Below are 12,911 nucleotides of genomic sequence, written 5' to 3'. Positions count from 1 at the left end.
TCAGTATTAAACTATCGACTAAAACAAACCAAGTTAACGCCTTCAGAGTAGACCTTTTATTTTAGTGAATTTTGTGTGGTACAACTTCTCAATGTAAACTAAGTTTGTGTACAATAAGCTACAACACATCAAACAAAATAACACGCATTAAAACAAGAAATAACCAGGAAGTGTTTAGAATTTACAGAATCTGGAAAGGAAAACTACAATGTCCTACCTTTAAAATGTATTAATTTTCTCCTTCAAGGTGACCATTTTTAGGTTCAATATTAAATGAAGATTTTGTTCAGATTCAGGTATATACATAAAAAAAAAGAACTGCCCTTTCTCGAACATCTGAAAGTTTATCCAAATTGAGTTCAGCTTGACAAAAATCAACAAAAGCATCAGTTCTATCCTTGCTCTGTACATCAAACTTAACTCAGCCATCCTGTATTGAATCTGTTTCAGTGCCTCAGACTGAGAAAAAGAGGGGAAGGAAATATTTTAAAAAAAAAGGGTCTCTTGTTCCTAATTATATTTGCTGAACAAGGACAGCTTCAGTCTTATCTTCAGTTAAATAACCTGCCAAAATGCACAACAGAATGTCGAGATAGGTCTGAGTGACAATCACCGCTGCATTCTGTGCCTCAGAGAGGCAGTATCTTTAAAGGTACAAATAGGGAAAGGCAAAAGGTAGAAAAATAGAACTGCTATTTGTTTAAATACACATTTCTAAATAAAATATTTCAAACAATTGGACATGGAATAATGTCAGCAAATAATATTTATTTCATGTTCTATCCAAGTTACCTCAAAATAGATACTGGGAATACTTACTTCCAGGTTCAAAAAACTGCAAACAACCAACCATATCTTTCTACTGAATTAGTGACTCTTGAACATTTAATTGCAAACTCTCTATTTCTACTGCTTTATAAATAGAAATATATAAAAAACTAAATATATATATTCGATACCTTCTGTCCACTCCAAAATGGAGTGGATGAGCTATTTTGGAACAAGCTGGCAGTGTTTCTAGAAAATCGAGTGGAACGCCTTGATATGTATTTTTCCTACCAAAACTGAATTTTATTTTTCACCCTTATGAAATTCTAACAAGCCTGCTACTGCTAGAGAGGGTGGGGATGGTGATGGTGCAGCAAATTTTAGGCGAATTAAAAGACATCCCATAGGATTAAAGTGCACCAGTACCAACTTGCTATATCCAAGGCAACAAGACCCCAATTCCACATTCCAAACGAGCTTTCTCCACTAAACAGATTTGCTCACTTGGTGTCAGAGATTTTAATCAGGTTAGATCCAGCCTTAAAATGTAGCAATCAGTACAATCAAAGGGCTGTTGGCAAGCTTTTTCTGGAGCTAGTCATTGCCAATCCTTTTACACACTTAGCATAGCATACCTTCCAACTGGAACTCACATTGTGATTTCTTTGCGTAAACATTAAACACTACATTGTATGTCTTCATTAAAACCCAGTAAATAGCACATAGTGTTCACCTGGTTCTTCACTATATCCCAACACACTCGTAAAAAACTTAAAATCAGTAAAAATATAGTTTACTTCACAGGGCTGGAACAAAATAGAAAACAAAATAGTATGTACGCTCAACCTCTGTCTGCCTGGGCAGATAAGAGCCTCAAGAAACCTACAGGACAACTTGAAGAGTTCTCTGGCTGTCTGGTTCTCTCCAATACTTGTCCTTCAAAACAACTAGTCAAACCACATTAACCTTGTTGCTGTTCACGTGTTCGTGCTGTGTACAGAACGGCTACCTTATTTTCTTACATTGTTGCACTTCAAAAGTAAATTAATTGCAAGTGAAGCATTTTACAATGTGATCTGACGTTATGTAAAAGCAAGTCTTTTTCAAGCAATGTTAAGGAACAAGCACGTGTCCAAGGGAGAAGACAAAATTGTCGCATCTCCTAACAGAATCGGTCAACAGATACAGTGAAACCTGCCAGACTAAATATAGTCAGCAGACAAGAAATGACACAGTTGTGTCAAGATGAGCAATTTCAGACAAAACCCAATCAAACTGGGAGAAGTGACTGCTTTTGGTCCAACAGGGATGATCTTTTCAAAGAACCGGGAAAGGTCATTGTCCAATTGACACGAGCCAGAACAGAATTAGATGGTGAACTTTTGTAACGTGTTACAAATCTGTTGGTTTGGAAAGAATCCAAGCAGATTTCACTGTAGCAGATATTAGTCTTCACTCCAGTCTAGACACAGTGCTATAGGTGGAGGTTCTCATTATGAAGGTGTCTTCGATACCGAGCCAAGTTCAGAGCATTTATTTCATTGTTATGGTTGTCATTCAGAGTCCCTTCAAAGGTAACCTGGGCGGTGGGCATGAACTGTCGGAAGATGCTGACAGTTCCATGCCAGAAGGTGGGCTGTGGGAGTCGCCCCACTACACTCCAGGAACCAGTCTGAAAGTCAAAGCTTTCGATTATATCGGATAGTTCAAATGTGTTATCATAGCCGCCAGAAACAACCAACTTTCCTCCCAGGGCAGCCACACTGCCACCAACGTGCACCTGCAGTGCAGAGAAAACATCGTTGAACATACACATTCAAAATAAGGAAGCATTCTACAAAATACAAAGTACAGAGACTAAAAGGAGGGATATACCTCAGCCATGCAGCATGCTTAGTTTCAGAATTTTCAACCTATATTTCAAATTCCTCCATGGCTTTCTCAGCTCTGCAACTTCATCCAGATGTACACTCTGGTCTTTCCCATCCACCTCACCTCCAACCACCCAGTTTTCCTTTCCTTATTCCTCCTACTCTGCTCAGCTCTTACTACATGCTAGTACTCAGAGGTGGTTCAATTCAGATTGATTGCAAAATGTCACCCAATTTGAATGTAGCTGGTCACACTGTACCATCCACCCTACAAACCCTCCCATCTGCCTCCCCACTTCCAACACACACACACACACACACACACACACACCTGATTCATGGGTGGAATTTTGTCCCATTCATTCTTTGTTGGGTTATACACATCAACCTCTGAAGAATCATCCCTGTGGAGAAAAGAGGAAGACAGTGTGTTTAGCAATCAAACCAGATGCCACCAGGGTATAACCATGAGCGTAACAGCTTGTCAGAATATGTACCCACAAAAAGTCAGTCTGCATACAACTCTTCAACACAACCCATGCCTTGTATTTTACTCATATTATATCCTGTTCTAAGAGAGAAAAAAACTGGCATTTATACAGAATCATTCACAGTCTCGATATCTTTAAGTATTTTACAAGCAATGAAGCAGTGTTGAAGTGTAGTCGCTATCATAGATATTTTCCAATCAACTTGTTTGAGATGTTATTGCACAGTTCTGGGGCAAGTGAGATATGAATCCAGGCCTCATGGATCAGAGATAAGGACACTACCACTGCACTGGTTGGCACAATTGATTTGGACTGAAAAGTCTGTTTCTGCATTGTATGACACTATGCTACAATAATTCCTGTGTGTGAGAGTTCGAGTGACAGAGACAGCGAGAGCATTCTTGTGGCAACCCCCCGTAAAACTATGTATAAATATTACATTCAAATTTAGACTATAACACCTCGGATTCTGTGACCCATGATAATCAGTGTTTGGGCTCACAACGGACAACTGAACAGAGGTACTGGCACATATGGAACTGTAGCCAAGCAAGCTTCAAGAGAGGAGGAAGAAAGCTGACAGATAAAACAAAGTTACTATGAATCAGAATTCATGCAGTAAGCAACACAAGATGATAACGGTTGTTGCTCATGTCGGAAAACAAACACCCTGTCTCCAATTAATTCAGGTCCAGTTGTTTACTCGGTGAGTACTTGACTGTGGCTGACAGCAGCAGGTGGTACAGCAGCTCCTCATTCCTTCCACTGGGTGACCAGACAGAAAAGGGAGACAAGGAGAAGTTTTCTTTTCTTTCTGCAAAACAAGTTGTGATCTGTATTTCACTGCCAGATTCAGTAGCAACTTTCAAAACTGAAATTGGCAAAATGCTTGAAAAGAAAAAAAAACGGTCAGATAGTGGTGAAAAGGTCAGGGCAGCGGACTAATTGGAGAGCTTTTTTTTAAAAAAGAAATGGCAGAGGAATGATGAACTGAATTCATCTGTGCTGAATACTGCCATGAAACAGACACAGCTGTTTATGTTAAAAAGAAGTGGATAACGATAGGAGGTCAAGATCATTGAACTGCAGATGAAAAATTTAACCAAACATTGAATGCCCCCAAATTGCATAGTCTGGTCAGTGGAAACCAGGCAACCAGAGTCACTCAATGGGAGCTGTCCCAGTGTAGGAGAGCTTTAAGTTTCAGGCTGCACATTGGGCCTAGCCTGGGTTTCTTGGATTCATGTCATTTTGACCAATCTTGGCTGGGATAATAAATGGGGCAGGGGACAGGAAGCAGTTAGTGTTTGACTACCAATTAGATTTGCTCTATCAAAGATTCACATCTTCACTGGATCACTTGGGTGAACAGAATAGACACAGGTCACAGCGTGTGAATCAGTCACCATTAACTCACAAGTGTTTCACGTTGCTAATATCAACAGATCTTGGAATTCAGTGTTAGACTTTAGCCAGAAATTTCTAATAATGAGTTGAAAAAGAAAAACAGTTTCCATTGGCTTAAGACTTAATGAGAGGACACAGATTTAAAGGTGAATGGCAGAAGGAAAATTACCTTGAATGTGGTTAGAATTTGGAAAATATTAATAGTGCTGGATACACATTCAATAGTAACTTTCAAAATGAATTGGATAAGTACAGAGGAGAAGATCTGCAGGAATCTGGGAAACTAGTGAGGGAGTGGGACTAACTAGATTGCTCTTCAAAAGAATCCGTGAAGGCATGATGGGCTGAATAGCCTCCTCCTGTGCTGTACCATTCTAAAAATTACAACATTGGCTGGAAGGGCTTTGAGATGGCTAAAAGACCACAAATATAAATGCTAACACAAATGGAAATTTTGATCTTTTCACAAAGGAACAGCCCTTCCCAAATGTTAAGACTAATTGAATTACAATAAATCAGTTGACAAAAGAAGTGAAGATTCAATAGAATTTACTGGTCAAGGAAAGAATTCCCAAGGATCATAGGTAGTGTTTCAGACACCTCTTGCTCTGGTGATGAAAGACCAGCTACAATTGGATACGGCAAGGTAAGAGGAGGAAAATGCGGAACAGATACCAGAAATGACACAAGTCTGAGAGTCACTAGTATAAACCTCACCGCCTACCTCCCATAGAGGTTTGCTGGGAACCTGTGATTTAATATCGAGACGCAGGCATTTGAAAATTATTTCAGAGTCATATAGCAAGAATACAAACCCTTCGGTCCAACTCATCTGTGCCAATCAAACATCCCAATCTGACCTAGTCCCATTTGCCAGTATTTGGCCCATGTCCCTCTGAACCCTTCCTATTCATATATTGTCATTGTACCCATCTCCACCACGTCCTCTGGCAGCTCATTCTATACATGCACCATCCTCTGTGTGGAAAAAGTTATTCCTCAGATTATTTTAAATCTTTCTCCTCCTAGCTTAAAACTACGTCCTCTAGTTTGGACTCCTGCACAAATATCCACATCCAAAAGAACTTGGCTAGTCACCCTCTCCATGCTGCCCCATGATTTTATAAATGTCCGGAGTATCCCCTCAGCCTCTGACACGCCAGGAAAAAAAAAGCCTTTGGCTCAAACCTTCCAGTCCCAGCAACATTGTTATAAATCTTTTCTGCACTGTCTCAAATTTAACAACATCTTTCCTATAGAAGGGCAACTAGAATTGTACACAGTATTCCAAAAGTGACCTCACCAAAACCCTGTATGGCTACAACATGACACCCCAACTCATACTCAATGTCCTGACCAACGAAGGCAAGTGCACCAAATGCTTTCTCCACCACCCTGTCTAACTGGGACTTCACTTTCAAGGAACTATGCACCTGAACCCCAAGGTCTCTTTGTTCAGCAACACTCCCCAGGACCTTGCCATTAAATTTACATTTCCTGCCCTGGTTTACCTTACCAAAATGCAACACCTCACATTTATCCAAATTAAACTCCATCTGCCATTCCTTATCCAACTGGCCCAAGTGATCAAGATTTCCTTGTACTGGGAGATAATGTCTTCACTGTCCACCACACCATCTATTTTGGTGTCATCTGTAAACATACTAACCATATCTCTTATATTGACATCCAAATCATTTATATACATGCCAAAAAGCAGTGGACCCAGCACTGATCCTTGCAGCACACCACTGGTCACAGGCCTCCAATCCAAAAAAATGACCCTCCACCACCACCCTCTGTCCCCTACCTTCAAGCCAATTTTGTATCCAAATAGCTAGTTCCCCCGGATCCCACATGATCTAACCATACTAGCAAGACTACCATGTGGAACCTTGTTGAATGCTTGAAGTTCATCTACACAAGATCTACCGCTCTGCCTTCAACAATCTTCTTTGTCATCTCTTCAAAAGACAGGACTTACCATGCAAAAGATCATATTGACTATCCCTAATCAGTCCCTGCCTTTCCAAATGCATGTAAATCCTGTTCCTCAGAATCCCCTTCACTTACCTACCAATGACCCAAGGCTCACAGGTTTATAGTTCCCTGGCTTTTCCTTACAGCCTTTCTGAAGCAAGGTCACAAATCAGCCAACATCCAGTCCTCCATCATCTCATCTTTGGCTATTGACGATACAAATCTTGCAGCAAGGGGCCCAGCAATCTCTTTAGATTCCCACAAGGTTTTGGGAAATACTTGATCACATCCTGGGGATTTATTTACTTTTATGCATTTTAAGACATGCAGCACTTTCTCCTCTGTAAAATGAACTCTTTTCAAGACAGCAATGTTTATTTCCCCAAGTTCCCTAGCTATGCCTTTTTCCAGAGTAAATACTGACGCACAATATTTGTTTAGTGTCTCACCCATCTCCTGTGGTTCCACAGACAGCCATGTTCGTCTTTAAGGGGACCTATTCTTTCCCTCATTACTTTGTCCTTAAATGTATTAATAGATAGCTTAAACTAATAGACCTGAGAATCCAAAGATATCTCATATCCCCATTTTGCCCTCCTTAAGTATACGCCTTCTGCTCTTTCACTCTTCTAGGAATTTTTACTTGATTCCAGCTGCCTCTCTCCTCTCTCATATATGACTTCTTTTTCTTGACAAGAGCCTCAATTTCTCTAGTCACCCAGCATTCCCTATACTTACAGCCTTGCCCTTCACACTGACAGTTGAAAATGAAAGCATTTGGACACCCATTTTACATTACATTCCGTGAACTGAAAACTATAGTCAAACACCAATGGGGGAAGGCCATTTGGCTCATCAAATAATGTTTCTCAATAGGACAAGGAATCTAGAATGAATTAAATCACTATGAAAAAATCTAGAAATAAGCCCAAAGGAGAGACAACATTCTCCTTAATCAATGATCAATCTAGTCGCATCTATGTAAAACTGCAAAACTATCAAAAGGAAAGGAAGCTGAACAGTGTGGACCTGTGATTGCATGTCAATGGCTAGAAAAGAAAGGGTAGCAAACACATGTCTGAAATTAGCAACAGATCAAACCATGCTGTAATGGCAGCAGTTGTATAGTTTCAAATTTATCCATGAAGTATACAAGCCAGGGCGAGGTACCTGTGCAGCTGCTCTACAACATGGAGTGGGGGAGTAAACCTTACTCCAAAAAAGGATCATGGCATTCTGTTTACAGATGTTCCCTTGTTAATAGTAACCCCTTCTCACACAGAGTAACCAATCTAAACTCACCGCACAAAATATATTAGTCCATTGAGTGTTACTGTCTTCGGCACAAATGACCACGGAGGTAACGAACCACAAACCACAACACTCCATGAGTCAGTCTCAGGATCATAACGCTGAATGGCCATTGATTCTTTACCAGCAAGAGTGCCGATGGCATAGAGTTTTCCCCGGCAGGCTGTACTTGAGCAGTTGTCCATGGGGTAGGGCATGGGTTGCAGGGCCTCCCAGCTGTCGAGGCTATGATCGTAGCGCTCCAGGCTGTCATGGGCAATGATGTAGATATGGCCTTTGAGTACCACAGAGCTGTGGTATTCTCGGGCTTGCAGCATGGGCGAAACCTCTGTCCACTCGTTCACACTGGAATTGTAACGCCACACACAATCATACAGTGATGTCCCATCAGAACCACCTATTGGACATAAACAAACATAATGAAGACATAGCACTCATTGACTGTCCCTCTCCCTCCCAAGATCAACTGGTCATTCTCCATGCTAGTTGATAAGCACTCTCACCTCGGAAATGCCATCTTTCAGATGAAATTTTAAACCGAAGTCCTGGCTGTCCTTTCAGGTCGGCGTTAAAGAACTATGGAATTGCTTTGAAGAATAGCAGACTTATCCCAGTCACTGGCAAATATTTCTTTCTCAATTAAACAATACTAAAACAGATTATCTGGTCACCACCACATTACAGTTTGTGGGATCCTACTTTGTGCAAATTTCCAATATTACATTTCAAAAATCATTTCATTGGCTATAAGCTTCTTTGGAACACCAAGGCGGTGAAAGATGCTAATATCACAACCAAGTTCAACACATTTCATCCCAGTTTCCAGCTCAGAGAGAGGCCATTATGCCTACTGCATCTGTGCTGTAAGAGAATCTGAACCACATCCCATCCTCTCCTTAAAGGCTACAATAGTCTCTGCCTCAACCATTTCCTGGGGTGATGTATTTCATCCTCCAATTGCCCTTCAGTGTAAAAGAAGGTTTCCAAAATTGTATTTTAAGTTGCACTGAGGAAAATTAATGCTCCTGATCAAGAATTCCCCGAATAGAAGTGGTTTCCCTGTTCACTAAAAACTTGCAGCAATATAGCGACAGAATAGGATGCTCTACCCAGAGCTCCTCTGCTCTGCCTGTTCTTGTTTTCCTTTTTAGCAGTCCCAGGGCAACACAAGGGGAAACCCAAGCCCCACAGCAGTGCAAATTACCTTGGTGTAGTAGAGTGCTGATGCGGAGTGGACTGGAGGCTTGGAGCAGAGCGGGACAGTTGTTGACTGGGCCTAGCATGGGCAGTCAGACCATGAGCTTGCGGAGCTGCTGCAACATAATGTCTATTTGAAATTGTTTACCAGACTGTTATGGCAAATCCTTTAACAATAACTACTTTATTTCTAAACTTTTTTTTTTAGACACTAAGTAATACTGCTACTTTTCCTTTTATTCCTCTTTTATCCAAGATCTGTACCTAGGTATTGTACCCAAGATAGCACCATTAGAGGCAGCCATTTTAAAAATTTTTCATTGTACTCCTGTATTTCTGTACTGGAGTACATGTGACAATAGAAGGATTTTCTATTCCATTCAAAGCTACTCAATATAAAACCCTCTTAAATCTCTTGGCTCTTCCACCTAAGTGGAACCAGTCTTTCCTCAAAACCATTATCCTTCTTCCTAGCATTATTGTCCTTGATAATCTCAGCTCTGTAATCACTCAATGCAGTTTTTGACCTGGCCTTTTAGAAAAACAAAACGAGAATATCCCTCTTTTTCCTTGACCTTTATGATCTTGTTTATAAAACACAAGAGCTTAAGTCTCAATTACCAACTCTGAACACTCCTCTGACATCCTTAGGGCCGGGTGCGTTGCTCTGGCAGACTCCTCCAACACAACAACATTTCACATCTAACATTCCACTTGCTCCTCAGGGTACCCAGCTGTCCCCCAATCCTTGAGTGGCAAAGTTCAGACACAAATACTTGGCAAGCAGGCAGCTCTCAGCAGAACACAGCACCCCAAGAAGTCAGAGCTGAGAACAGCCTCAGGTCATAGCCCACTAAAGCCTAGCATGGTCACAAACCATCACGGAGAGATTTTTAACCTGTGAAGATGTAATTTACATCTTGCCTCACTGGTAGTTGCTAATTATAAATAAATTCTCAGTACGAAGGATTTCACTCCGTTAAAAATAGCTGTATGATCTGCCATGTTGACATGATATATACGTAGAGTTGACACAGACTGGGACTACTGAAATACAACACCACTTCCCATCAATGTCACTGGGGGACTGCACCTTCAGCAACCTCAAAGCACCAAGAATTCAGCATGAAAACCGGGACAGATCCAACGAGTTCTAAACTTCTAGTTTGCCAGTGCACTGCACCGTGTTAATAAAAAACATGCAGAGTTCTGCCTAGCCATCTTTAAGATAGTCTCTGCTTAACACGTGAATGGATACCAAACATAGTTTGGATTTTGATTGGGCCATTCGAGTATCTGTGAAGCGAAAACACACTCAGCAGCAAGGGATGGAGAATAAATAACGGCCTTCCCAGCAATACTCACATTGTTACCCACAACTATTCAAATATCTTCAACTGTTTTTACTTTCGATATCTGTTACTGTATGTTGTATTCATTATATCAGGTTTGTGAAGTGATTGTGTTTAAGGGAGTCCAGAACTAGAGGGTGCAAGTTTAGCATGAGAGGGGAAAGATTTAAAAGGGACCCAAGGAGCAACATTTTCATGCAGAGGATGGTGTGAGAATGGAATGAGCTGCCAGAGCAAGTGGTGGAGGCTGGTACAATTGCAATATTTAAAAGACATCTGAATGGGTATATGAATAGGAAGGGTTTAAGAGGGATATGGGCAAAATGGGATTAGATTATTTCAGGATATCTGGTCTGCATGGGTGAGTTGGCCCAAAGGATCTGCTTCTGTGCTGCACATCTCTATGACTGACTTAAGTGTCAGCTGTGCCCTGTGTCAGCCTCTAGCCCTGGAACCAAGGACTGAGGCTTGAACCTACAACCTACAACTTGAACACACATCCCAGTGCCAGTACTGAAGGAGTCCTGCACTGTCAAAGGTGCTGTCTTTCATACAATACTCGAGTCTTGTCATAAGATATAGGAGCCTTTTTCCTAAAGCTCTAGATTCCCTTAACTATTAGAAATTGGCTTATCTCAGCTTTGATTACTCTTAAAGTCCCAGCCCTAACAGCACTCTTAAGAATGCCAGATTCACCACCCTGAAAAGAAAAAAAATTCCAATTGTTCTCAAAGACTCCACTTCATGTTGCTGAAGAGTAGAGGAAATTCTCTTACATTGTATTCCTTTGAATGAGGGGTGATTTAACAGAGATACTTAAAATGTTCAAGGGATTTAATAGAGAGAGAAACTACTTCCTTTAGGGATAGAATCCAGAAACAAAGTCATTGGGCCCATCACAGATTCTTTGAAAATCTATCCAAGTTAGTCCCACTACCCTGCATTTTTCCCCAGAGACCAATAACATCTTTCTTTTCAAGTATTTAAGCTGCTTCCACCAATTGTTTTTAGACAACACCATCCCAGATCATAACATAACATTTTCCATCTTCTACCAATCTTAAATCCATGTGTCATGATAACTGACTCTGTCAACTGAAGCAGTTTCTCCATATTTATTCTATTAAATAATAGCCCAGCTTATCTCAACTCCTGTTCCCCATCAAGAGTCAAGTTGTTCAGAATGGGGTAGCATGGTGGCTCAGTGGTTAGCACTGCTGCCTCACAGCACCAGGGTCCCAGGTTTGATTCCAGCCTCGGGCAACCGTCTGTGTGGAGTTTGCGCATTCTCCCAGTGTTTGCGTGGGTTTCCTCTGGGTGCTCTGGTTTGCTCCCACAGTCCAAAGATGTGCAGGTCAGGTGAATTGGCCAGGCTAAATTGCCCATAGTACTAAGTGCATTAGACAGAGGGAAATGGATCTGGGTGGGTTACTCTTCGGAGGGTCGGTGTGGACTGGTTGGGCCGGAAGGGCCTGTTTCCGCACTGTAGGGAATCTAATCTAAAAGTAAAATGAGGAAGCAATTTTCACTTATTTCTATGACCCATGTAATTTATTTCATTTCAGTACTGAGGACCAGCTGAAACTTTCAAGACGGTGGTGAAATAGTAGCGGAGTGTGCAGGATCCTGCCCAGGGCTTATCTGCTCTGGGCATTTTAAACTTTTTTTTTTGTATTTTAATTTACTTCCCTTCTGTGCAGTGCGGAGGAGAGTGAGCCCAGCGCAGTGGATTTGAGCCATCGCGGGGTGAGTGAGCTCAACGTGGCAGAGGGTGAGGTCTCCCAGCATCTGCTATGGCAGAGAACAGGCAGCCCCAGGTTGAGGCTGGCACAGACTGAAGGAGCGATCTGAAGGCTAGGCTTGCACAATATGCTTGAAACAGTGTAATGCTGAACTTTTTATTTCATTTTCCTCATTTCAAAAGGTTCTGTACCCAGGTATCGAAGATGGTGCCGTTAAGTGCTAACTTCATAAACTTTTCACTGCATTTGTAAAGTCATGACAATAAACTTAATTCTAATTCTAAAAAGTTATCACTGTTTTAAAGAGATGACAGACACAATAGGTTGATTCCTTCTGTGTTGTCAGGAGGTGGATTTTTCTTGGGTTAAGGATGAGAGAGAGGCTGGATTAAAGCAGAAACACACAAAAAAAACAGAAGTTGTTGGAAAAGTTCAGCAGATCTGGCAGCAGCTGTGCAGAGAAATTGGAGTTAATGTTTCAGGTCTGGTGACCCTTCCTCACCAGACCCGAAATGTTAACTGATTTCTCTTCTGATTTACAGCATCCACAGTTCTTTTGGTTTTTATTTGGATTAGGGCAGATTGTGGTATAGACTTAGTAACTCTAACCGAATGGAAAGATATTTAAAGCAGTGGCTACCAGCCTTTACTTTGAACCAGAAGCTCTGGGTTCAAGTCCCACTTCAGGATGTGATGGTGACAGAAAGTAGGTTCATCATGCAGTGAAACAGGATGATTATCAACTTGTAAATTGTTTTTGTTCACCTATGGCAGGTGGCAAAAGCGGTAGAG

At 41.3% G+C, this 12,911-nt stretch overlaps 1 protein-coding gene across 2 annotated transcripts in view; it reads right to left on the bottom strand.

Moving 5' to 3' along the window:
- Positions 1-41: 41 nt before the first annotated feature.
- klhl21 (kelch-like family member 21) overlaps positions 42-12,911 on the bottom strand; it is a 40,402-nt gene continuing 27,532 nt past the window's right edge. For both annotated transcript variants that reach the window (XM_072586324.1, XM_072586325.1), the window contains exons 3-5: positions 7,820-8,225; positions 2,971-3,043; positions 42-2,548 (exon numbers count right to left, since the gene is read on the bottom strand). In XM_072586324.1, the coding sequence (XP_072442425.1) occupies positions 2,243-2,548; positions 2,971-3,043; positions 7,820-8,225 (785 nt within the window). In that variant the 3' untranslated portion in view covers positions 42-2,242. The remainder of the gene's footprint in view (positions 2,549-2,970; positions 3,044-7,819; positions 8,226-12,911) is intronic.

The sequence above is a fragment of the Chiloscyllium punctatum genome, chromosome 16 (genome assembly GCF_047496795.1).
Source record: "Chiloscyllium punctatum isolate Juve2018m chromosome 16, sChiPun1.3, whole genome shotgun sequence".
Classification (NCBI taxonomy): Eukaryota; Metazoa; Chordata; class Chondrichthyes; order Orectolobiformes; family Hemiscylliidae; genus Chiloscyllium; species Chiloscyllium punctatum.
The sequence above is the reverse complement of the archived record's forward strand: the minus strand, read 5'-3'. Positions and strand labels throughout refer to the sequence as shown.